Source organism: Ambystoma mexicanum, chromosome 9 (genome assembly GCF_040938575.1).
Source record: "Ambystoma mexicanum isolate Mex_15411 chromosome 9, UKY_AmexF1_1, whole genome shotgun sequence".
Classification (NCBI taxonomy): Eukaryota; Metazoa; Chordata; class Amphibia; order Caudata; family Ambystomatidae; genus Ambystoma; species Ambystoma mexicanum.
This window is the reverse complement of record NC_090931.1, coordinates 1294474551-1294500676: the sequence shown is the minus strand read 5'-3', so window position 1 is coordinate 1294500676 and position 26126 is coordinate 1294474551. Positions and strand designations below refer to the sequence as shown.

The 26126-nt window shown below is 47.2% G+C and overlaps 1 protein-coding gene across 2 annotated transcripts in view; it reads right to left on the bottom strand.

Moving 5' to 3' along the window:
• The window catches only part of SLC12A8 (solute carrier family 12 member 8), a 652049-nt gene that overhangs the window by 543986 nt on the left and 81937 nt on the right, over positions 1–26126 (bottom strand). For both annotated transcript variants that reach the window (XM_069616644.1, XM_069616643.1), the window contains exon 2: positions 18628–18858. In XM_069616644.1, the coding sequence (XP_069472745.1) occupies positions 18628–18744 (117 nt within the window). In that variant the 5' untranslated portion in view covers positions 18745–18858. The remainder of the gene's footprint in view (positions 1–18627; positions 18859–26126) is intronic.

Sequence of the window (26126 nt, the reverse complement as noted above, 5' to 3'; positions counted from 1 at the left end):
AGTCTGTGTGTTGCTCCAGCTGGTGGTATCCTGCCCTCAGATCCAGCTTGGAGAATATCCTGGCTCCCTGCAGTTCGCTGATAATGTCATCTAGCGCGGGCGTCAGGTGGCGTTCACGCTTAATGGCCGCATTTGGCAACCGCATGTCCATGCAGATGCGTACCTTGCCCGGTTGTTTGGGCTTCAGCGCCACAACTATCGGCGAGACCCATGGAGTCGGCCCCTCCACCTTTTCGATGATGTCCATGCTGATAAGTGCTTTGAGCTCATCTTCGACCTGGGAACGGAGGTGGAACAGAATACGTTGGTCTTTCAGCGCTGTCGTGCGGATGGTTTAATCTATATGCAGTCGCACTGGTTCCGCTCTCAGTCTGCCGATCCCTTGAAAGGTATCTGCAAACTTCTCCAGAAGTGAAGTAATATCCCCTTGGTAGACTGCAAGCGCAAAGTGAACAAGGTCCAACGCTTCCGAGGCTGCACAACTCAACAGGGACCGTGGGCTGACATTGGTGATGAAAAACCTGGCTTTAAGTGCCTTGTCTCCTCGGGATACGGGAGCTACAAACACCCCTTTGATGGGTAAGGGAGTGTCGCCCTCGAAAGTGAACATTTTGGCCCTTGACTTGTCCAGTGGAGGAGGACCTGGGATGGCCTCATAATGTTCAGTGGCCAGCACGCACACCAAGGCCCCAGTGTCTATCAGTACCTGTGTAGGAACCCCTTGAATGTCCACAACGCACGTCGGTTGTCTGCGTTTCTTGGTCCCTGTCGCCAAATTCGAGATGAAGAAGACTTCTTCATCCTCTTCCTCCTCCTCTGCGATGTTGAGCCTCTGGGTGTCCTACTCCACTGCAGCGATATTGCGTTGTCTCCTAAACCCACCGCCTGGCCTGGCGGCCCCTCTCTGCGTGGCAACCGGGGCGGCAGCTCTACACATCCTAGCATAGTGCCCGGAGTGTTGCATCTCCCGCAGACTCTAGTTTTAGCTGGACAGTCTTCTGAATGCGGCAAGTCATACCCGCAATATTGACAAATGGCAGTACCCCCTTGCGGTGTTGTCGATTCCTGCCTCTTCTGACTCCACCTCGGTTTCGCCTGAGGTTGTTTCCCTAGGGCAAAAGCATCCTCATGCTTGCCAGGGTGTACGGCAGCGTCCATCTTGGCCCCTCTACTTTCGGCGAGTTCGTACACCCTTCCACTGTCCAAAATCTGCGCTAGAGAAATGCCTGGCTCCCTCAGGACTTGTCTCCGCAGCTTACCTGAGCTGCAACCCTGAATTAGTTGGTGGTGGATCATCACTTCCGCATCCGCCCATCTGCACGTGGTGGCTAGCTGTCTTAAACGTGCACAAAATTGGTCCAACGATTCGTCTTCATGCTGCTTTTCTCCGCACATGACAAACCTGTCAAAGTCAACGTTAGAGGAATTAAATGATCCTTAAATGCAGTTTTAACAGCTTCGTAGGTCACTACCGGTAAGGTGAAGGATTCATAAATGCGCAATACTTCTGTCCCCGCTGAGTATAGCAGTGTCGCCACTTTGGCATCATCGTCCGTTTCCCCAGTGGCCGCGAAAAACATATCAAGTTTTTTGATCCATAACAGCCATCTTGGGCCCAGTTTTGAAGGGGGGCCTGAAGTATCAAATTCTTGCATGGGTTATAAGGCGTCATGCTGCCTTCTCACCACTCTCGCCGCCGCAGGAGCTTCTCCGTCGCTGTTCGCCATCTTCACAGGTCGCACAGGCACCTCAAACCGTGTTAGAGGCCGCAAACCTGGCTAAATTCAGATTCGACGTACCGTAGTTCTTGAGCCGAGATGCTGTGATGATATGCTGTGGCTGCCTCTCTCCCACAACCTGTTTGTCCAGGCAGAAGTGCAGTCCTCCCTCTTGGAAGAACTGCAGGATGTCCAAAAATTAAGGATTTGTACCCTTCAGTATTTAGGCAGCGCATGAGCACCTTCGCGGGCCGCAACCACCTTAAATACCAAAAACAAAATGGCCGCCATCACATGTGAGGTTCGTAATACACGTGAAGATGAAATACCCATGGTGACATGTTTGTACGTGCCGAGCGTTTCTCTTCCCGCGTCCCGCCTCGTCGCCAATGTGATTATGGCCCCTGTGCCTCGGGCCGCCCCGTACTTGCATCCGCACACATGCACACTCTGACAACAGTGAACACGCATCTGTTTGTTCCGAGGTCCCGGCGGCATCTGCCACACGGACCGTCTTTATGTACAACGCGCATGCGTGGCCATAATGAGGCTCGCGCATGCGCATATTACGGTAAAGACGTACCACTGGGCTGGGCAGGGCAGGGGGGGGGTCTTTCACCAGGGCCGAGGCGCTGCTTGTAATTACGGGTGAGAGAGAGCACCAACCATCCCCTCCCCCACCTCCATGCCATCACTCCGTTCTGTATGTCTGGGGGTGCCTCCCCCACTCCCACTGTCCCTCTTCACTGCAGCTGGACTCGCGTTATGGTGATGCGGTAGGCCCAGTCTGGGCTCCGGAGCTCCGTCCCCCTTCTGCCGCCTACATTTCCCCCCACTTATCAGGGTTTCACAGTCATTTTAGCACGTCCAGGCTCTCCCCTCCACAGGGGCAATTCTTCCCATTTGTAGGCCTGCCACCAAGCCGCCACTGACACAGGACAGGCCCCCACTGCTGCGCTCCTTGCAAACACGTTTGCCGGCTTTGTAGATGTCATTTTAGGGCAGCTAAGGCCCCTGCAGTTGCGGCGGCGGAGCGGAGCTAGATCAGGGCAGGTCTAGTTCACCATGTCGTGCAACAGAGCCCCTTCTGTTTCCTCCTTTTTCAATCCACGGTCTCCGTCTTTCTGCCATCCAACACTGGATGTCTAGCCACTTTCTTCACCTCAATCCTACAAAAACAGAAGTCTTATTTTTCTCCACTACTACTCTACACCTCTGCCTCCACCAGTTCTCCCCTGTCCTCCCTCTTAACTTTCCTTCGTATTCTTGGCTTGAACCTTGTTGTGGCATTTAACTCTTCTCTATCCTTCTCCTCACATACCTTGAACACTGTTCACACCTGCAGTTACTTGCTCTTTTATTACCATTGTGCTAGACCCGTTTCTATTATTCTAGGTCACCAAACTCCTCATATCTCTTATTTTCTCTCGATTATCGATTACTGCTCTGCTCTCTTTATTGGCCTTCCCTCTTCAAATCGTACCCCCTCCACTCTGTTTACAACTCTGCTATCTGTCTTCTCTTCTCTCCTTCCACTTTCTATCACCGCTTCGCTCCTGTCATTCTCATTTCTACGCTTTGTCTCCCATGTTCTATGCCATTTCCTTTCGATTGCTTGCAGGTGCATGCATGGTCTAACCCAGTATATCTCTCTTATCGTCTCCATCTACTCTGCCTTGCGTTCTCTTTATTCACAATCCCATACCTTTTTACTGTCACAAGTACCTTTTGTGCCTCAATGATTTTTTAATTCAAAGCATTTTTAGAGTGCTAAATGATTTTTGTCTGCTTGGCCACCTAGTAAAATTCTATTGTGCACAGTATTGTGCACAGTGCTTTCTGACCCTCTCCCCCTGCAGCCCCCCCTTTTTTGCCCTCATGGTTCTCTCTGTTTCCCCTATCTATTCTAACTGCTTATCCATCACATATCCCCCCTCTCTCTCGAAGTCTGGAAGGAAGAAATTAAAAGGTGCTGCCGAGCTTCAACACTGGTCTGGTCATTGCCGACAACTACATCAATGCTTCCTCCAGACAGACTATCACTGACATTCTTTTTGCAGTTCCTTCTTATGACATTTGGACTCCCCATCTGGTTTCCGTCCTCTTCCCCTTTTTCTTCCTCACCCATTACTGGTGGCACCAGATGAGAATTGCTCCTGGCTCACTTTGCATCTTCCAGGTGCATCATCAACGTCTATCACAATTCAATACCATGGCCCAGGGCTCTGAGCCCAACTTCCTCTTTCTTGACAGGCATCGTCGATCTCTCTTCAACTTGCCCCAGCTCCTGCCACCCATCCATCTCCCATCTCCTCTTCCCCCGCCAGTGGTTGCATGCCACCCATGTGCCCCTCTCGGAAAACATTTAAAAGGAGGCAACAAGCTTCACTTAACTACCCTCAATTCTTGCTCTGCTATCAAACACTGCTCTTATATCCGTCTCCTCCCTGAAGACCTTGACCATGACATCCTTACTCTCACTGAGACATGGTTCAAGGCCAGCTCGGGACTGCATTTGACCCTCATCTCCCTGAGGGCTACAAGATCCTGTCCAATTCCAGGCCCTTCTGGCCTGGTGGCAGAGTGGCACTGATTTTCCCCGAGTGGGTTCCTGCCACCATTATCCATACTCATCATTTGAAAGCCTCGTCTGCAAGCTAGCTGTCTAACTGAGCCTCTCCCTTACTCTCGCTAACATCTACAGGCCCTCCGGACCCATCTCCCTCTTCCTCTCGAATGAGCAGGCCTCTAATCCTCTCTTCTTGCCTCCTCCCCCAAACTGCTCTTCCTTGGGGACTTTAACGTCTATCTGGACTCTGCGGTACTCTTTCTTGACCTCTGCGACTCTCTTCCCTCACTATCCTTCCCTCTGGCCCTACCCACTCTGCCAGGCACACCTTGGATGCCCTCATCTCAACAGACATCCCACTCTCCAACCGTCTAACTGCCTCGCTCTCCTGATCTGGCCACGCTCTCCTCTTCTCCCACCTTGAGCTCCTGTCCCCCTGATGATGCCTCTGCCAGCACTGCCAGTCTCCTTGTCCGTCATTCGACCGATGAAGCGTGTGTCAGTCGCTGCATTCGCCTCTACCATCATCCCTCCCCATCCCCTTCCTTTGACTCTCATTCCGACGACTCTGCTCTAGCTAACCTCCATTCTCTATCTCAAACACCTTGGTCACTCCTACCCCCATCATGAGGATCTGCATGAAGCCTGCCTCCAAATGCAACTCCTGGTATAACTCTGACTTGGCAGCTTTGAAACATAAGTTCAAAGCTGCTTAGCGGAAGTGCAGGCATCTAGCTCATCCTCTGAAAAACTGGCCTGCCACCTACTCCAAAGGCAATATTGTCTCATGATCTGCTCCAAGAAGAGGGCTCATGTCCAGGGCTGCATCACTGGAGCCACCAATAAAAAAGCTGAACTTTTAAAAATCTGCAAGGAACTTGCTAGTCCTACTGTAGTATCCTCCTCTCCCCCTCCCTCCCAGGCCCTCTGCACTGCACTGGCTGCCCACATTTCCTCCAGAACTGGACATCCTGTCCTCACTCTTGCTCCCCTCACCAGACCCCCTTCTCTTGCCTCCCTTGCCCCCCCCCCCCATCTCCCATTGCACCAGAAAAGGTCTCTAGAGTTGTCCGCTCTATAAAAGTCTCTTCTAAACATGTGCTCCCTTGCTCTTCCAGAACCCTCAATGACAGCATCGCCTCTCTCGCCACAGCCTTGGCTGACCTCTGTAACCATTCCTTTGCCACTGGCTCCTTCCCACAACCCCTCAAGCGCTCTTGTGCACCCCCTCCTAAAAAAGCTATCTGCTGACCCTTCTTGCCCAGCTTGCTATCACCCTATCTCTATCACCCCTTTTTGGGCAAACTCATGGGAAAGCTATCATCCCCCAACTTAACCTCCACACCGAAATGGCTGGCTGCCTCCATGACCATCAGTCCGGTTTCAGAGCATCCAGAGGCACGGAAACCACTCTTCTGAACACCCGTGAAGACCTGCTCTTAAACCTGGACTCAAACGCTCAATCTGTTCAGATCCTCCTCGATCTTTCTTCTGCCTTCGACACAGTCAACCACTCCATCCTCATAAATAGTCTCCATGATACCCTAGGCATCATGGACCGGGCATTGGCAAGTCTAACCTCCTTCCTTTCAAACAGACCCTCACAAATGTATCCTTTCAACTCCTTCACCTCACTCTCTACCTGTGGCGTCCGTCAGGGCTCTATCCTATTGCCTTGGATCTTCAACATCTACCTAGGCCCTCTGGCCCACCTGATCTCCACTGACAACACGCAGCTCTCATTTAAACTACTATCCTCCACCTGCTCTCCTTCCTCTCTTATACCGACTGCCAGACTACTATCCAGGCCTGGTGCTCTGCCAAGGATCCCAGCAAGACTGAGATCTTCTCATTGGGACACCTGCTCCTTGTTTCCCTCCCACTCACTGGCAACCATACTTCCGCCCACTCCCCTCACGTACCTGTGAGGCAAAAAACCTTGGGGTCATCTTTGACGCCTCTCTACACACATGGCAGACCTTGCCAATAAGTCCAACTTTCAGCTCCACCTCCTCAGAGGCATTCTCCCTTTTCTCACCTTGCCCCAGAAGCTCAACGTCTCCAGAGCCCTGGTTCTCTCTAGGCTGGACTACTGCAACAACCTCTTCCTAAATATGCCGCTTTCCTCCCTTTGCCCCTTTAACTAATCCAGAATAGGACTGCAAGACTTATTCTTGGCCTCAGGTCCAGGGACCGCATCTCTTCAGCCCTAATATCTCTCCACTAGCTCTCAGTGACCACAAGGATCAAATTCAAGTCCATTTGCATCATCCACAAGGCTGTCTGGGGCATGGGACCGCTCTACATCCAGCATTGCCTCTCTAAATACCTCCCTGCTAGAGTTCTTCTGTCCTCTGGCTCCATCTCTCTGCAGGTCAGGCATTTCTCCAAGCAGAGAGTGGGAGGTAGAACCTTTTCCTCGACATGTTCCTCCCTGCCCTGCTCAGACTTGAGCTGGATCTTCTTAACTTCCAGAAACTTCTGAAGACTTTCCTCTTCTCCTCTTCCTTCCCTCTCCCACTCCTGTGCAAACGTCCCTCTGAGGCTGCGACTGAGGCCTGTTCCCCGCTGGGTCATACAGATGCCAGACCTCCCTCCTACCAGTTCCCCCAGCATCCATTGCCAGAACTTTCACTTGGGCACCCTTCCCCAGACTAGCCCTAACCTGGTCCACCCTGTCCATCATACCATCTTCCCTTCCCCTCTCTTCCCCCTGGCACTTGCCATCTCGGCCCCCCCAGCACTTGCTCACCAACCCCCCCGCCTAGGCACCCCACTCCTGCACTTCTCCCTCTCTCCCCCGCTCCTGCACTTACCACCTTTGTCTTGCACTGTACTATTGTCACAAGAGCAATGTAAAAGTTGTGTTGTTTTTTCATCCTATACCCCACAATACCCAATATGTCTAGGGGTGCCTGGAAACACTTGTGCAAATGTCAAATGTCCAATAAAATAAATAGAAATAAAACTTGTGTCCACTTTTTTCTCTTTTAGTTCCAAAGCACTGAACACACTTACTCTATTTATTCAATCATCTCCTTCTCTTCATGAGTTTCCAGTAACTAACTGATGCTTAAAAGCCATCTTCTCTTTGTTGTTTCCAGTAACTGATGCTTTATTCTGTTTGTTTCCTGTATAATTTACTCATTTGGCATCATTGCCTGATTTTGTACCATTTCTTACCTCGATGTATAACATTTTGGAGAAAGCGATCTATAAATATAATGATGTGCTTTTTCGGGGGGGGGGGGGGGGAGGAGCTTTTGCATGCAGGTGCCCCCAAAATGTTAAGGAAGATATTTTATATATAGCACTGTGACATAATTCGGGGTAGATGCTTATGTCACCTGAAAACACCCAACACTCATGCAGCCAGCATATTCATGGCTAGTCAGGAACCTATCACAAGCATTGATATCAATTCCTATGGTACAGCTTCTGTACAAATCAAAGGACCATGTCAGAACTTGGGAAGGAAAGAATTTGTCTTAGGTTTTATTGGCAGCCCAATAGTTCCATGAAAAGACAAACAGAAAGAAGCTGCTGAAACTAAATTAATGGCTTTACAGTTTCAACAACTGCGCCCCCCACAAGTGAGAGCAAGACAGAGCAGGGATAGTCCAACGGGAAGGGAGAGGGGCAGGGGAAGTGGTCCATTTGCTAATTCGGACCCATGTTGAGCCCTGAACAGACTGCCACCTAATTCCAATCCATATATGGATCGAAAATATGATTGAAAGGAATTTGGACTTTGGCAGCCAGAATGCCCAAAATGGCTAACTCACAAGACTGCCCAGTCTATTCCTTAGCCTCAACCTTCAATTTCCTTTAATGTCCAATAGGACGGCTAGATGACCAGCAACATTGTTGATTCACTAAGTCTGCATGATCCGTCTGCTCCTTACATAGAATGTTCTAGCAATGGTAAAAATGTGTCTTGCCGAGTAGATACTGGAGCTTCTGAATTCACGCATTCCCCATGTTAAAGTGTAGTTATGAATGCAGTGGGTAGTGGAGGGCAACCTATACCTGACCCGGTTTCACAACCTTTGACTGTTGCTTGGGGTTCGATCTCTGTGGATTGCTTCTGCACCTGTAAACTATATGGGGTTGGATGTACTGTGTATTGTTACCCAGATGGTACCCATTTGGCAGTATCTACACAAAGGGAACTAGAATTTTTAACTGTGCTGCGGTACGAATCTGCCCTGACACGGGGGAAGCACGGAGCAGCCTTCCCTCATTGCAACAGAGACTGCTGAAACTCATTCATCCACAACTATGATCCTCTCATACGAATGAGCTAGGACACATTAGAACCTGTGAATATTACTTTGAATGCAGTCAAACTGCTTCCCAGTGTCGAACATTTCGAGAGAAGCAGAAAAAGGTATTAAGACTGTTATTTAATCCCTTTCAACAATGGATCATTGTACCTACCCAAGGCCATTGCAACAGCCAGAGATCCTGCCCATTAAGAAAGCGAGGAAGGAAACGTAACATTTTGTGCAAGCTCTCTGTGCTGTGAATCGCAGTTTTGCTGTTGTCCTGAACTAAGCTACTCAATTCACAGTAGGAGATATGTGCTCGGCATTCTTCTCTGTACCTGTACACACAGTCAATGTATGTTTGCATTTACCTATATATTTTTGCAGTACACAATCACAGCGCTTTTACAAGGGTTTGTAGAAAGCCGACCATCTGTTCCTAGATTTTTAAGAGAGTTCTAGACTACCTTGTGTGTTAGTAGGAGGGTCTATTTTGGTCCAGCATTTAGATTTTCTTTTTGCATTTCCCTCGTAAGAAGCAAGTCAGAAGCATTCCCTTGATCTTTTCAATTCACTTGCTTTGCAAGGGAAAAAGGCAACCAAGGAAAAGCTCCAATTGTGCCAAACCCAAGATCATTACTTGGGGAATGACATCACAGCGCAAGTGGCACGTGGCTAGGGCCTGAACTGGGGTAGTTCTCCGATTACCTAAACCTGTAATCTGCAGGCAGATGAGGATAGGGATGGCTAGCTACTAAAGGCAATGTGCAACAAAAACAACACGTCTGGGAGTACCTCTAACGGGACATAAACACAGCCCATTGACCTGTTCTTGGGTGGATGGCCCCCGAGAGAGTCTTTAGCTCACTCTACTTTTCAAAGAGGAGAAATTTCCATATGCATATCAGTCTTTATTCCCACACAAGGGCAGTCCAGCACCGAAATGCTAGGCAAATCTACTCTGAACCATAACCTGACCTTATCAAGATGGGATGGGGATCCCTCTAAGCCTGAGGTGGGAGGCCTTGCAGGATCCAAGCCAGTGCCAGTCCAACCCCAGAGGGGGACAGCAGCAGTTGGGAGGGCCCCAGTTCCTGTCCCCTCCCTAAGTGCCTGCATGAGTATTAATTGTACCACTGTGGATCCCCTTATACATCTGGAAAGCCGTGCTGGCCAGTTTCTTTGCCTTTCAGATCAACACATCATACAAGATGGCAGCAGAGCAGACAACAACTCCAGTCATTCCATGGTCACAGCAAGTGAGAGATATGCCAAACCAGATGGCAGCATGCCACCAGGGAAGCTATGCACTGCTCACCAGCTGCAGTATGCATCATGTTGCAACAGCCACAATGAAGCTCTTTTCCAACAGTCACAGGCTTGCTGAAGAGTGGCTCCCAAACAAAGTGAAAGACTTATCGGTTTGCTTTAGACTTTGCCGCAACGCAGCCTAACATGAACTGGGACACTCTCCACTGCGGGTCCCCATTGTTTCAGGACAGTGGCCCTCAGCAGGCGAAAGGGGTAGCGATTATCCCCCTATTTGTACACTTTGACCATTGTAACACTTATGGGTGGGGAAGTCAGACTGAGATTGGTCAGGGGAAAAGGAGAGGGGAGGATTAGAAGGGCAACTGGAAACAGAAAGATGTAGGTTGTTTGGGTGAAGTCAAAGGAGGAGGAGGTGGCAGACCAAGAGAGCAGAAGGAGGAAGGACTATGGACTGGAGTGTGGAGGTGTTTGAGAAAAGATGAGGTATTGCTGAGAACAAGTGGTACTGTGTTGAGTGTGTGCATGGAAGGGGGCTGAGCAGAAGTGGTAAGAAAGAGTAGAGCGAGTGAAAGGTGAAAGAGGGAGTGAAAGGAGGGTCAGTCAGTTGAAGATGGAATGGTAGTTGGAAGGGGGTGTATTGGGAAGGGGGGAGAGAGGTGGTGGAGATGGGGAACCGAGGGGAGTGTAGTAGAGAGGAGCAGGGAAATTGGTGGAGTGCAGAGGGGGGAGTAGGGGAGAGCCATAGTAGAATCAAGAGTAGTAGGGGAGTGGAGATAGGCAGAAAGAAGTATGCAAGAGAGACAGAGTCAGAAAGGGAACGTACTAGGGAAAACAAGTGGGATGAGATGGAATTTGAAGGTGGAGAGTAGCAAGAAGAGGGCAGATAGCAGTGAGAGATAGGAACAGTAACATCAGTGCATGACTGGAAGAAGGCAGAGTGGGGCCTCAGTGGCTTAAAGGCTTATCCCTACAGCCCTTTAGAATGAACCTCCAAATAGAGTTGGTCTTTTCTAGGAAATAACTGAAGGAGATTAGATGAATAAGATGATTACCTTTAGGCCATCATCTATAGAAAAGTCAGAATATAGTCAGTAGAGTTCAATAAGCTCTAAATACTAAGCTGGGGAGTAAGGGTGCCTGAGTTAGGGAGGAAACTAACTTCTAGACAAGAGGATCAGGGATGGCCCTTAGCGTCCTGCCAAAATACCTGAAATCAGAACATAGCTCACTGCTGGGTCTGTGCTCACCTTCCCCATGATATAGACTCAGGGTGTCCAATGGCAACCAGTCTCTTCAATATAGGGTACATCTGTGATGATCTAAGATTCATCCCTGAGCGAGAACATTCTAAGACCTGTAAAGGTCATGGGTCCTTATTCAAGCTTCACTGGACTACCAAATTTTCCTCGACCTCCTGACCTAAATGAGAAATCAGATGCTATTAGGTCTCCTCCGTTTTGCAAAAAAATACATATTATCTAGGGGCATCAGTAAAGTTAACTTTGCCCGATAAATCTCACATACCATTTCAATCCACAGTGTCCCTTTCTTCTTCAATGAGTCAGGTTGCACAATATAGAGTGGTAACTATCATAAATGCTGAACCTCTAGCTACAACTGTCTGCCAATACATAGGTCAGGTTCCTGTGGTAATGGGTATGTTTTGCCCGCTATTAGACACACCACCATTTTACTCGCACCTGCTATGGTACTACAGAATTGCATGGCTTTGGATACCATACTAGCCTCTCAGAGAGGAACATCTACTTTCAATATCTCAGAGTGTTGCATGTATGTTCCTCATCACTATAGTAACATACCTAAGATCATACCTCAAATCCCCAACTCCGCTATCACCCTGCAGTGGGAAAATACATGCACAGGTTGGATTTTTTGTGGAGTTGGTTTATAGGATTGTGGGGGCCTCTGGGAATCTCCATATTGCAAATAATTCTGATCCCGTCAAAAACCCTGGTTTCACCTTATCAAATGTAGTGCTTATCAAGGGTGCTGCTAACACTATAAAGATACAGGAAGGGGTGGTGTTCTTGAAGGTCTATGAAAACCTGTCAAGTGGTAGTGATGATGGGTATCAGTGGTGTAACACAAGAACTGGGGGGCCCCCCTGCGAGCTATGCCGAGGGCCCCCCCCAACTCGGCAACAAATCACGGGTCATGCAACACACTGGGCCGGCCTAGATTACCACGCTTGCGCAATCCGCATGAACATGCTGCTGAAGGGGTATGCCGCACACTGCACAAGGAAATAATTTTTATTAGGATTTCTGTAAGATTTTGTCGTACAACATAGTAGACAATGTGCATCATAACAACCTTTTAGTATGTACAGTTTCATGTCACTTTTCACCCTGTACCCCCCCTCTGCCCCCCCCGTCCCCCCAACTCCCACCTTCCTCCGGCCTACTATACGTCTCATGAGGCAATCGCATTACAATCCGAGAGTCTGTTTCCGTTCCCATTAAGATTCACTCCCCTCAGTTGCTGCATCCGTTGTTGGAATTGCAGCCACCAAGTGTCTCCAGGCCGCAACATACAGCACACTTTCTGAGAAAAATTGGCTAAAAAGCCAGTGTTTGCTATTGTTTTGTAGGGTAACACCAATCCAATACATGCAAGTCACTAACAGTGCACATGAACATGAATGCTTTGCTATTAAAAATGCCATGCCACAATGAAAACATATCCAACTGGCTGCACAATGTAGACCAGTGTAGATACGTAATAACATTACAGTAAAGCATGCCAGGCAACATTTAGACATACCTAGACTGGTTGCACCAAAATGCCAGTCGAAGCAATACGACTCATCAAGAAGAAAGCACACATCCAAGCCTGCGTCTCTGCAGCCTCTAACAACACAGCCAAACTCTTTAAAATCTACAAGGAACTGGCCAATCCTTTTGCGGTCTCTACTTCTCCTGTTCCCTCAACAGGCCCTCTGTACGGCTATGGCCTCTCGCTTCTCCACTAAAACCCAGGACATCCTGTCCACTATCTCCTCTTCCTCTCCCCCTTCCTCTCTCGGCCACCCTTTAGCCATCTCTCCCTCTCCTCCTCATTTCTCCTCTTTCTCTCTAACACCTGACAAGGTTTCTAGACAAGTCCCATCTATGGAAGTGTCGTCGAAACAGGTGCTTGCCCGCTCCTCCAGAACCATCAAGGACCATATTGACACCCTTGCTCCAGCCTTGGCCGATTTTGGTAATCATTTGTTTGCCACTGGAACTTTCCCCTCTCCCAAACTCTTGGAAAAGCTGGCCATCTCCCAGCTTACTCTCCACATTGAAACTGTTGGTTGTCTCCATGACCATCGGTCTGGCTTAAGAGCTGCCAGAGGCATGGAAACTGCTCTCCTGAACACCTGTGAAGATCTTATCTCTAACCTTGATTGCAGCATTCCTTCTGTCCTCATCCTCCTTGAACTTTCCTCTGCTTTCGACACGGTCAACCACGCCATCCTGATCAATCGACTCTGAGAACCTGGGCATCATGGATCAGGCCCTGGAGTGGCTGACCTCCTTCCTCTTGGACCGCCCCTCCCAGGTCCAACTTGGTCCCTTTGACTCCGCCACCTCCCTCTACCTGTGGTGTTCCACAGGGCTCTATCCTCTCACCCTGATTTTTCAACCTCTACTTGGCCCCTTTGGCCCACCTGATCTCTACCTTCTCCTCTAACTTTCAGTGTTATGGGGATGACACCCCGCTTTCCTTCAGGCTTCCCTCAGCCTACTCTCTCGCTCATTCCTGGTGTCATCTTCAACTCCACTCTCTTTTTCTCCTCACATCTCCGACATCGCCAAGAAGTCCCACTGCCAGCTGCACCTCCTCAAAGGGACTCTTCCCTTTCTCACTTTCCCCCAGAAGCTCACTGTCGCCAGAGCCCTGGTTCTCTCTAATCTGGACTACTCCAACAGCCACTTTCTCAATCTGCCTTCCTCTACTCTCCGGCTCTGCAACTAATCCAGATCAGGACTGCGAGACTTATCCTTGGCCTCAAGCCCAGGGGCCGTTTCTCTCCAGCCATGAAATCTCTCCACTGGCTCCCGGTGGCTGCAAGGATCAATTTCAAGACCCCTTGCATTGTGCACAAGGCTTTCTGGGGCTGGGATCCGCACTACATCCAACGCTCTCTTCCAAAATACCTTCCTTCTCGAGCCCTAAGGGATAGATGCTTCTCCAGGCAGAGAGTGGGGGTAGATCTCTCTCCTCTGAAGGTGCCTCCCTCTGGAATGGCCTCCCTGCCCCTCCCAAACTTGAGCCGGACCAGCTGAAGATCCCGGAAGCAGCTCAAAATGTTCCTCTTCTCCTCTGCTTTCTCTCTCTCCTTCCCCTGCTGACCTACCTGTGTGCTGTACCAACTGGTTGCTTGGCTGCCCTCAGTCTCACTGAGTCCAGGCTCTTTCTTGATCAGTCACCCTTGCACTGACTCTGGGCCTACCACGCAGTTAGGGGCTGTAACTGTAACCCTACAGTTCCTTGTTCTCCTTGCACTACCCAGAGCTATGCTGCCCTGGCTGCACTTACTCAGAGCATTGCTGTCCTATTTTCCCCTCCCCTCTCCCTTGCACTTCCCCCTCCTTTTCCCCTTGCACTTCTCGTTCTCGCACTTGCACAATCTGAACGACACAAGGCTTAGTAAGATCATTTGTCTTGTCCTCCCTCTGTTTTCCTTCCCTAAAACACTTGTGTACAGGCACATTATATATGACTTATCATACCATACAATTTATCACAGATGCCCAGGCCCAGAAAAATACAGTGCCGCAGTAAGAAATGGCTAGACTGGCAGAACCCAAATGCCAGTCTAGCCAGGTAATTACACTTAGCAGGACTGCTTTATCAGAAATGCCCAGTTAAAAAAGTCATACCAAACTGAGGAATTACTAGACTGGCTGCACCCAAATGCCTAATGCTTCTCTAGCCACTATTACCACATATCTTGCCTGCTTAGCATGGACATGGAAGACCATTATGTTTATTGCACAATCCGACCCCCCCTCCCTTCCATCCCCTACCCCAACCTCCAAAATCAGGTCATCGGCCCAGAATGACCTCCACGTCCCTCTTCCTTCTCCCAGTGCTTACGTAAGTACCTCCTTGCCTCATAGTTAAGTACTGGGATGAGGAAGAGTGGGACTAGGAGTAATGAAGATTACAGGTAGCTAAGTCAGGCATTGCCTTCAGGTACCTCTACCTCGACCCAGTACTTGTATATGAGGCATAGTGCATAGGGAATAGTGCCTCATACACAAGTACTGGGATGAGGAAGAATAGGGCTAGGAGTAATGAAGATTACAAATAAGTAAACAAGGCATTAACACAAGTAGTGGTGCAACACCATTGAGCTGACTGGGCTTCAGCACCCCCCCACCCCCTGAAATTGTGGGCTATGTTGGCTGGACCTGGCTGACCTACAAAGCAGTTGCGGAGAGAAAAGGACACTGATGTTAAAGGGCACCTGGGTTTCGCTGTTAACAAGTCCCGGCCAGCAATTACTAATGTACAGCATTTCACTGTTAGTATCTGCATTCAAATGCCAAATGTTTTAGGCAATTGAAATGGTGATGTGGGTTTAGTACGTGCATGCCAGGGGAGTGATTGGAAGGGTAGAGAGGGAACAGGAGACCAGTCATTCTCTCAGCAGTGCATAAGTGGGTGATTACAAACGTAAATGAGAGAGTCAATTGCTTGTAACATTGAAACTGCACTAGAATAGTCTCATTAAAATGCATAAAGAAGTTAGATGCCCCCACAGAAATATGTTTGCTCTCCCCATCACACATGAAGTTAGCGCCTCTCCCAACATTTGATGGGTTAGCCCCCTGAAATGTAAGTTTTGTTTCACCCCTGAACACAAGCACACACACCATTCACCATATATACACACGCACACCCAGCCATCCATACATTTAAGTGTGCACTCTTTCACCATATAGGCACACCCAGGCAGCCACCCATACATTTAATTGTGCAACCTTTCACCATACAGGCACACACACCCAGGCACTCACCCATACATTTGTGTGCACCCTTTCACGATACACTCACACAGACAGTCACCTATACATTTAAGTGTGCACCCTTTCACCCTACAGGCACACCCAGGCAGCTACCCTTACATTTAAGGGTTCATCTTTTCACCTACACGCACACACGCATACATTTGTGTGCACTCTTTTACCATACACTCACACACGTCATGGGGTTGAGGGGAGCCATAATACTTCAAAAATCAATTGTTTCTTTTTGAAGTCACTGACTTTATAAATAAATTATTTCTGTTAAGGACTGAACCATAATGGAAATAATTTCTTAATGAAGGCAGAGTGACTTAAAAAATAAACTATTTATTTTTGAAGTCATAGGGCTTCCCCCACCCCATTACATGGAGGCTTCCAGCCTAGGGTCTTCATGTCATGGGGTGGGGGCAGGCCCTGGACTTCAAAAACAAAGTTTCGTTGTGTTTTCACTCTGCCTTCATAAAGAAATATTTTCTGTTACAGAAATTATTTCTTTATAAATGCCAATGTGAAAACAATTTTTTAAATATATATTTTTTTTTTACTCCATGTGGGCCCCCTCCCAGGCCATGTGGTCGCGGGGCCCCCCGCACCGCACCGCGGGGGCTGCGGGGGCCCCTGTTCCGCCAGTGATGGGTATTTAAAAATATCAATGAAGTGGGCATAGAATTTTCTCTCATGACATATGTATAAGCCTCAGCAGAGTGAAACTGTTGAGTGAAAACAGAATTTGAATGATATATATATAAATGCTATGTCCACCATAATGCCATTTTGTATGTCATTGTGAGTCCCTTCTCTGATAATATGTATGTGCTCCTGGGCTTTGCAATGAAAATGCGCTGAGTTAAGCTGGTCATGGCTTCCCACATCCCCTTAATTTCAAGGGTTCAGTTGCGATAAATCTAAAGGTTTTTCAGTGAATTTGAAGGTTTTTTTTATGTGCCACTGACTATGGCCTTCGGCCGTGTCCACTGTATCTGTTCCCTCAATATGTTTCTTTTACACCCACTAAGTGGTCACAGCCTTTGGCCGTGCCCACTCTATTTTAAACCACAATTTGAAAGCAAGATGTGTTTTTTCAGATTTACCTTACACACAATCTAAAGATCTTACTGCATCTGTCGATCTTACTGCATCTGTCGGTCAGTATCACCCATATAATTACATCAGGTTATGTCAATGTCCAATTAAGCTTCAGCATGCCACAATGTTTTTTTAGCAACCACAGTAGTGCAAAGTGTCATGCTTAAGGTTAATTGAACATTGACATAACTTGAGGTAGTTATATGGGTGATGCTAAAAAATGCAAGTCAGAGGTTAACAACATGCGTTTCTCAGCCTTCAGGCTGCAGCGATATCAATACAGTGCCATTAACGTTCTAGGTTGCTTTGAACGTGACCACTACAAATTAAATTCCCAGCGTTCCAATGGCGCAATGTAATTTAACAATATCGTTGCGTATTTTTACACCTCATGACCTGGCACTGAACTTTTATATTTTGTTGCTAATGTTGCAGTTTGTTTAGAAATGTTGATGCGATTGTTTTTAATTCAAAACCATACCCACAAACTGTACCAATTGTTAAATATTTGTAATAAGACTAAAGAATCGGACAGATTTAAGGGAAATGAAGAACCACATGTGTGCACATACGTATACTGCACATCAGAAAAAGAGTGGGCTGTTTTCTGTGTGCATCCATAGGTCAACGTGAGGTCCTATTAGATACAACTGTAGTGGTTTCTGCGTGATACAGTAATAGCAACGACCAAAACGTGATGGATCGGAAGTTGCGACACCCTCATACCTGCTGGCTATTCTGCTGAACAGGTTTTCCTTTCGATAAGCAAAAATGCATGCAAAGCAATCTTGCTCACATTTTATAATGGACACCAATGCAGCAACCAAGAACGAAATACCAGGTCTTTTCTTCTGGAGACCACACGCAGCACACGCCATCTTTCTTCTTATTAGGCAATATTGGTGAGGTGTAGTTCGGGCACTCATGGTTCTTTCACGTCAGCGTTTTCCCGCTTTTTATGTCACAGAGGATCTACAAAATGGTGGCATGAAAGCTGCGCAGAGGAGTTCCCGAACTGGCTATGAGCTATTCATAGCAATACTGTGGTTGTTTCAGTGACTACGTCATCAGACACGTAAAGGGCAGCAGAACAAACTGGGTATTCTGACAGGAAGAACCTGTCAGACCAGGATTAATGAAATCCTAAAATAGTAGAGCTCACTGTGGAGACTTCAAGAGATCTCGCAGGAACGTAATCTTGCGTGATCTCAGGCCGGCGTCATCGCGGGGACCCGCGATCCCGCGAGAAGGTTGGCGGAGCGCCAGGAAAGAGTCTGAGACAGCGCTGCTCCTGATAAGATCAGGATAACTTTGAACTGCAGAGAGCTATGCAGCCAGGTTTCCAGGGGCGTAAGTCCAATGCCATAGGAGGCCTCATGGGTGCCTTGGAAGCCTACAGCGTGCCATCCAAGTGCACACCCTGCCTCCAGTGAAGTAACTGGGAGCCCCCTAGCTGCAACTGTGAGTACTGCTCCTGCCCCCACATGGACAATACCTATCCACCCTTTGTATCCCTTCAATAAATATAGCTAGAAGTACTCCAGGCGTCCTATCATCCTTCCAGGCCACCACAGTCACATTTTTCATTCAGACAAGTTGTTACAGTAGAAAACATGCTATATGTTTCTAATTGTTGTTGTTTATAGAAAATGTGGTTACATTGTCCAGCCTACCTGGGCATCCTCATGGAAAAGGTCCTTAACGTGTCCATCGTCTCTTGCACAGGTACCATCGTTCAGCAAGTGGGTTTGATCTTTTGTATTCAGCGCGTTAGAAGCGTAGGCCTCCATCCTGCATGAGTCGGAATGCTAAGGCAATGGAGTTCTTGTCAGCTGTTGTGACCACACAGACTTGCACAGCATCTAGTCCCTTTCAGAGAAGTTTGCTTCATGATTCAATGACTCCTACAAAGGATAACAAGTAATAATTCCTCTTTTGAGACTTGTATAAGTTAAATGAAATCATGCAAAGGTATGTAATTGTCTTAATTACTGTTAGAATGGTGCTACCATTTTCAACTTCTGAAATAATAAATCTTTTAAAACTACAGTCACGGTTTTTTGATATGAGAAAGGCAAAACAATAATAGCATCCTTGAGTGGCTATACTTTTGCTTGTAATATCAAAGCTATACATTGTATGTTCTCAAAGGTTTTTTGTTTTTTTATTTGTTTTTATTGACATTTCTTATATAGTACAAAAATAACAACATTCCCCTCCCCCCCTAAAATAGCTTTAGCCCCCCTCCTTCCCACCTTCCCCACCCCTGCCCATTTTGTGAAATAGCCACATCTCTAGTGTCGAATGTACTACCATCAACTATGTATCAACATTTCTAAGACGCTTAAGCAATGCCTTGTATGCGCAGTTTCTGCGGACAGTGCATTGCATTGCAGTCCTTGCAAAAAGTCTAAAACCTCTTCCAGTCCTTGGCGAAAGCGGTGTGGTCCCCCTGTATTGAGTACGTCATCCATTCCATCGCTAGAAAGTTCTATACTTTGGTGAACCATTCCGTAATGTGATGGGGTTCTTTAGTTTTCAATTTTGAGCGATCGCTAACATTGCCGCCAAATGCAAGATTACATATGACTTCTGAGTAACTATTGGTTGTTGCCTAAAGTCCTCCTCCATCAGCATTAAAAGGCATGTATGCTGCGATCTTACCTTTTGCAAGGGGAACAGGTCTATCATATGATATGGCATTTGTAACGCGCCTATACACAAGTGTTTCAAGGCGCGACGAGGCAGGGAGGGGGGAACAAAGGAAAAACAGACAACGATCCTACTAGGCCAGGTGTCATTCAGATCGTGCATGGGTACAGGGAAGGGAAAAGTGCAAGGGAAAAGGGGAGGGGGGGCGTGCAGTACAGGGTAAGTAGAATAACAAATAGTAAGGGCCAGCTGGTGGCAAGTGCAAGGTAAGTGCAGACAAGTGCTGGGAAGGGGGGCTTTAGGGATACAGAACAGACCCGCAGTGCAGGGGTTGTCAGGGAGGCAGTGCAAGTGGAGAGAGGCTAGGCCAAGGACCGAGATCGGTGAGAGTGGCCCAGTTGCAGATTCAGTGCAGTTTCAGTCAAGAATTTAGCAGGGGAGAGGGGGAGAGAAAGCAGAAGCAAAAAGGAAGGTTTTGAGGTGCTTCCGGAACCGGAGATGGTTCTCCTCAAGTTTCAGGGAGGCACGGAGGCTGTTCCAGAGGGAGGCCCCTGCCGCGGAGAGAGATCTACCCCCAACTCGTTTAGAAAAGTGGCTGACCCTGAGGGAGTTGGAGACGGATGAGCGAAGAGCTCAAGAAGGAAGATATTTAGGAAGAGAGAGTTGAAGGTATTTAGGCCCCAGGCCCAGAAGGCCTTGTGGACAATGCAGAGGGTTTTGAACTTAATCCTCGCAGCCACTGGGAGCCAGTGTAGAGATTTCAGTCCTGGAGAGATACGGTGCCTGGGCTTGAGGCCAAGGACAAGTCTCGCAGCCCTGTTCTGGATGAGTTGCAGAGGGCGGAGAGTAGAGGCAGGCAGATTTAGATAGAGGCTGTTACAGTAGTCCAGCTTCGAGAGAACCAGGGCTCGGGAGACAGTGAGCTTCTGGGGGAAGGGGAGGAAAGGAAGAATACCTCTGAGGAGGTGCAGCTGGTAGTGTGACTTCTTAGAGACGTCAGATATGTGAGGAGAGAAGGAGAGTGTGGAGTCGAAGATGACCCCCAGGTTTTTTGCCTTGCAGGTAGGAGCAGGAAGAGGGCCTATTCACTGCTTCCCAAGACTGAGTCAAGAATGAGCAGCTCCACCATACATGTTCCCATTGACCCACCCCTCCGCAATCCCAACATTTATCCGACAGTGATAGTTTCATTTTCCCCAGCCGAGCTGGGGTGTAGTGTCATTGTACCATTATTTTGTACTAGAAGGCTCTGATCTGTATTGAGCTGGTGAGTTTGGGAATTGTTTTCCACAGATTTACCCACTCTAAGTCTGAAATATCTTCCCCAGGATGGTTTGCTAGCGTTGCCCATAGCTAGGCGTTCCTTTACCTTCTTCCTCCCCCGTCAGCTTATGTAAGTTCGAGATAAAGGCGTTGTCCCCCAGATCTGATGTCACAACATTTTCCAGGGGTGTGAACTCTTACCGCTGAGGCCTGCAATGGTGGGGCAAAAATCCAGTGTCTGACTTGAAAATATTGAAATCTTGAGTTTTCAGGTATACCCAACTCTTGCTTACATTGTGTAAATGGTTTCACCTCCTCCCCCTGAAACATATTTATTTATGTATGTATTACATTTGTTACATGCCCATGCATCATGGTGTAGGTTACTTAGACATCTTCACTGGTTACAAACAGTGGGAAGGGTTAAATACATACAAGGTTACAAAGGCATAGTGGAAGCAATAGAGGAAAGGAGTAGACTTAGTGAGTTATGGCCAAGGTACTGGTTACAGGCATACCCTGGGTATCAGCAAGATAAGAAGATTAAGCAATCTTGGAGTAAGGTTGCATGCTATATATATTCATATATCCCTATGTTTTACACAACCTGCAAGTTTCCATTCCTTTTTTTATTGAATTTGTTCTACCCAACCAAGAGATGGTAAAGGGATCCCACCTCTTTAACTGCTCTTCTATTACATTTAACAATATGGGATAGTTGGCTACATATAAACCTTTAAGTGTAGAGGTTATTACCACCACAAGTAATTCTATTCCCGGTGGCGCCCAACCCAGTTGGGCGAGTTCTTATAGGTCCTGCATTTCCAAAGGTGACCGGGATAAATTTAAGATCTCTGATATGGCTACATTAATCTTTAATCATGCCACCTTGCCAAAGTTATATAATTCCAGTGTGGCTGTCTGTAGTGAGCTAATACTATCAGTAATATGTCATCGGCATAATGTATCCCCTTTATAGCCTTTGTCTGTCGAAATGTTGCCAATAGTGGTTTTAAGTGGAGTGTATATAGCAGGGGTGACATTGGGCAACCTTGTTTGCTTCCCTGTTGTAAATAAATAAGGGGATATATATGGCCGTTTATAGACAACAATGCGGTTGGGTTATTATAATTAGGTTTAATCATGCCTATACATTTCGGTCCAAATCCCATTTTAATTAAATGTTTTCTTAAAATGGCCATTCCACGCAGTCAAAATCCTTTTCCGCGTCGATAAGAGACGAGCACTGCTGGGATCTGCTTCTTTTCCACTTTCTCCAAAATATGGCACAGTCTTCGGATATTGTCATTCGTCTGCCTGGGTTTTATGAAACCTGTCTGGTCTGGGTGAATAAGGGAAGGCATAAAATCCACCAAGCAGTTAGCCAGCACCTTGGTAAAAATGTTTGCATCTATATTAATTAAGGCTATTGGGCAATACGACCTACAATTAATTAGATCTTTGCCCGGTTTTGGGAAGAGAATTATTTTCATCCATGGAAGGGGAAATTTGGCCTGTGTCTGTGAAAGAGTTATATAATTTGGTCAACGTAGGGGCTAATAAGATGATAAATGTTTTGTAGAACCTAGCTAGGAAGCCACCTGGACCTTGTGATTTGTTCAAAGTAAGATCCCTGATAACTCTGAGTACCTCATCCTCAGTTATAGGTGCTTCCAATAACTGGCTGTCAATCGGCATCAGTTGAGGAATGGTAACCGACCCCAAGTAATCTTTTTGCGAATGTGTAACTGGAGCTTCTGATTTATACAAATTAGAATAGAAGGAGTGAAATTGTTGGATTATATTAGTAGTTACAGAAGTAAGCTCCCCTGAGGGCAGTTTAATCTGTTGAATAATCCTTGATGCTGCTCCCTGGCCGAAGCTTACTTGCTAATTGACGGTCCATTTTATTGGCTTTTATGTAATATTTTTGTTTTAGAAAAGGGCTTTCTCTGCTTTCTTGGTTGTATGAAGGTTTCATTTACCTGCCACTGTCCTAAACTCCTTCTGTATCAATGGGCCCGCATTCGTCTCCATTTTCTTTAAAAAGTGTGCTAATTCCCCCTCTAATTCAAGTTCTAAAGCTATACTTTGCTTTGTTCTGTTAGCCTCCGCTGCTATGAGAAACCCTCTCAGCTTAGCAAGGCGTCCCAGGTGGTATTCATTGCAATCTCGCCCTCCTGGTTTAATTAAAAAAATTCCCCCATTTGCCCAGAAGTATCTTCCTTAATAACCTGGTCTTGTAGTAACGCCAGCGGGAATCTCCATGACCATAGTTTATTTTAACAGGATTGGGGCGTAATCTGAAAGGATAATTGTATGGGTCATAATTTCAGAGATTAATCTGAGGAGTGAAGTGGAAATCCATGCGTAATCTATCTGGGAGAATGATCAGTGTACGTGGAAGAAGAATATCCCTTTTCTTCCCCCTTCAAGGTACTCCAGGCATCTACTATAAATAAATCTACGAGTCTTTTTCAGGGCTACCGATGGGGAATGTGTGACATTCCGTGTTAACCTGCTGCGATCCCGGTCTGGATCCCAAGATATATTAAAGTCCCCCAGTATCAATAATTCACCTTCCATAAATGCTTCTAGTTGCCCCACAATGTATTTCAAAATGCCATCCTGGCCTGTATTTGGGGCATATATTGAAGCTACTGTCATTTTCACAGCCATCAACTTTTAAATCGCAAATACGAATCTGACCTCCTTATGGAGCTGCGTTCAAACAACCTGGATCTCTGCTCCTTGCTTTAGGGCAATTAGCACACCTGCAACTTTGCTTTCTGCTGTCACCTATAGAATAATCGGGTATTGTCATGAGCAAAATGTACCCTTATCCACTTTCCGGATGAGAGATTCTTGGAACGCCACCAAATCCGGTTGGTGACGCCTCAAGAAGGATTCAACTTTCCTGCGCTTCTCTGGGGAATTAAGACCCCTCACATTCCAAGATAAGCTTTGAATTATATTCTGTGTTAGTTCTACACCTCGACCTTGATACATTTGAGCACATTTCTGTCACAACATCAAAATGATTTATCTGCGAAATGGGCATCACCCCCTCGCTTAACTGTTTGTCCCTCCTCCCTTATTATTTTCTTAACATCTATACTTACTTTGTTAACAGTCCCCCTCCCCACCCTCTTCCCTTCTCTTCTGTTCCCTTGAATAGTTCCCTGGTGTGGGGCACAGTACCTATTGTATTCCGGGACCATCTCCCCCTGCTGCAACACACCCTTCATCCCAGGGCAATGTGCGGATAGTCCTAGCTCCCCATGTGTTACCTTAACAGATAGAGTCCAAGATGTTGCGGTCCGTCCGATCGGCTTATCGTTGTTTACTTTAGCCAAGTTTATGTTTCAAAAAGTTGTTGTTGAAATCAGTGACTTCGCAGAGTGCCGGATTTGTAAGAAGGGCCCCTAAATCGAGATCTCCAGTCTTCTTTTTGAGGGCCTCTAGGATTCCGCTTTTGCCGATTCATGGAAGTCCGTTCTCCTGCCTTGAAACTTGCCATCTGTTGCTCCGATGTAGCCTGAGCGCCTCTTCTGGGAAATCTGCTTGGGTATCCTCCTCAATGTGTAGTAGTGCCATACCGGACTCCTTTGATGTGATCCTTTGTTGTCTGCTATCCAAGTTGAAGTTAAACCAAGGGGAAAGGTCCATCTGTACCCGATTCCACATTTATGAAGAGTGTTTACCACAGCGTAAATGTCCATGCTTTTTTGGAGGGTCAACCTGGACAGGTCCTGGTACAGCTGAATCTCTGTTCCATTGTACATGATCGTAGCTGCCGTTCTCGCCTCCCTTAGTATTTGGTCTTTTTGTGGGAAAATTGCACAGTCTGCAAGTACATCACAGGGGCAGATACCTGGTTCTGTGAACCCTGTCCAGGAGAATATTTGTAGGGTCATTTTCAGTTATAATCTGCGAATATACGAATGACTGTTTCTTTCAGATCTGAGTCCAACACTGTTCCTTGAAGATACTTTATTCGATTGTTGGAGCGCCTTGAGCGATTCTCGAGGTCTTCATACTGCAATTCCAGGTTATCATTCTAGACAATTTTTCTACAGCGATATCAGATTGCCTGCTCCCCTCTGTCAATTCCTGAATTGCGCGCTCGTTGATATCCACCCTTTCAGAGAGTAGACATTTCTTTGCTGAAATCAGAGAGTGCCCCTTTTATTTCCAAAGGAAAAGTAGAAAACTGTTGCTGAAAAGGAGGCAAATTTGTCTTGAAATTCCTGAAAACCTTTCAAAAAGTCTTCCTTGGATGACGCCATATCCGATGCTCACAGTTGTATTACCAGCTGCTCCTGTGGTTTTGGTTTGACTAAGGGCCCAGTCGGGCTTTTGTTTTTTTACCCAAAGCGAGTCCAAGGATATGGGTTGTTTTTGCTGAGAGTCCGTTTGTCCCAGTTGAGTACTGTTCTTCCTTGTGCCTGACATAGGTCTTTTGTTATGGGCAGTAAATGTATTGCTTTCTGTGGGAAAGGGCCACCCTTTAATGTGCTGTGTTTTTGACTTGTCTCTGTGGTTGAATGCAGGTGCCCATACAACTGGCCGCCGAAGGATTTGCAGTGATTTCCAAGATGCTTTTCCAGTCTTGTGTTTGCTGAATATCCCCTTTCTCTTGAGCAATTCTGCTGTCACTATTTATGGCTCCCTTGGAGCGCTGTGCTGTGTACAGTACCCTTCTGTAGGCCAGTTGCTTTAGAATGCAGCACGTGCTTTACTGCAAAAAGCAGGTGAAATTATACCCATTTCCGAGCAGGAGGTTTCCCACTTTCAGATCTATGCAACTAGGAGTTGCTTTCTGTGGCCGAGTTGCGCTTGATCTTTTTCCTACAGCCTGTTTTTTATTTCTCTCCTGTCCCATCCGGGCCCTCACCTCTACACTTGTCCCCGTGTTTTCAATTGATTTAACTCGACTTGCCCCGGCCTGATATGGTTCCAGCTAGGATTGAAAACTGAGCACATGTGGGAGGCTTTCCACTGGGGGCCGCCTGACTACAAGATGAGTAGGGCGGGGCACGCTTCGCTCTGCTCACCCCGCGTCTTGTTTCTGTGCCACCACTCGCTGGGGTGGGGGATTGGTGTGGTCCTATCCGGATGTCTATAGTGTACAAAGGGGGCCACCTTGGTCTCTATATCTCGACTTGGCCAATTTGCTTCGGACAGAGCGATCATGAGCACGTCCTTTCTACTCAGCGGCCATCTTGCAATCCTGTTCTCAAAGGTTTGATATTTA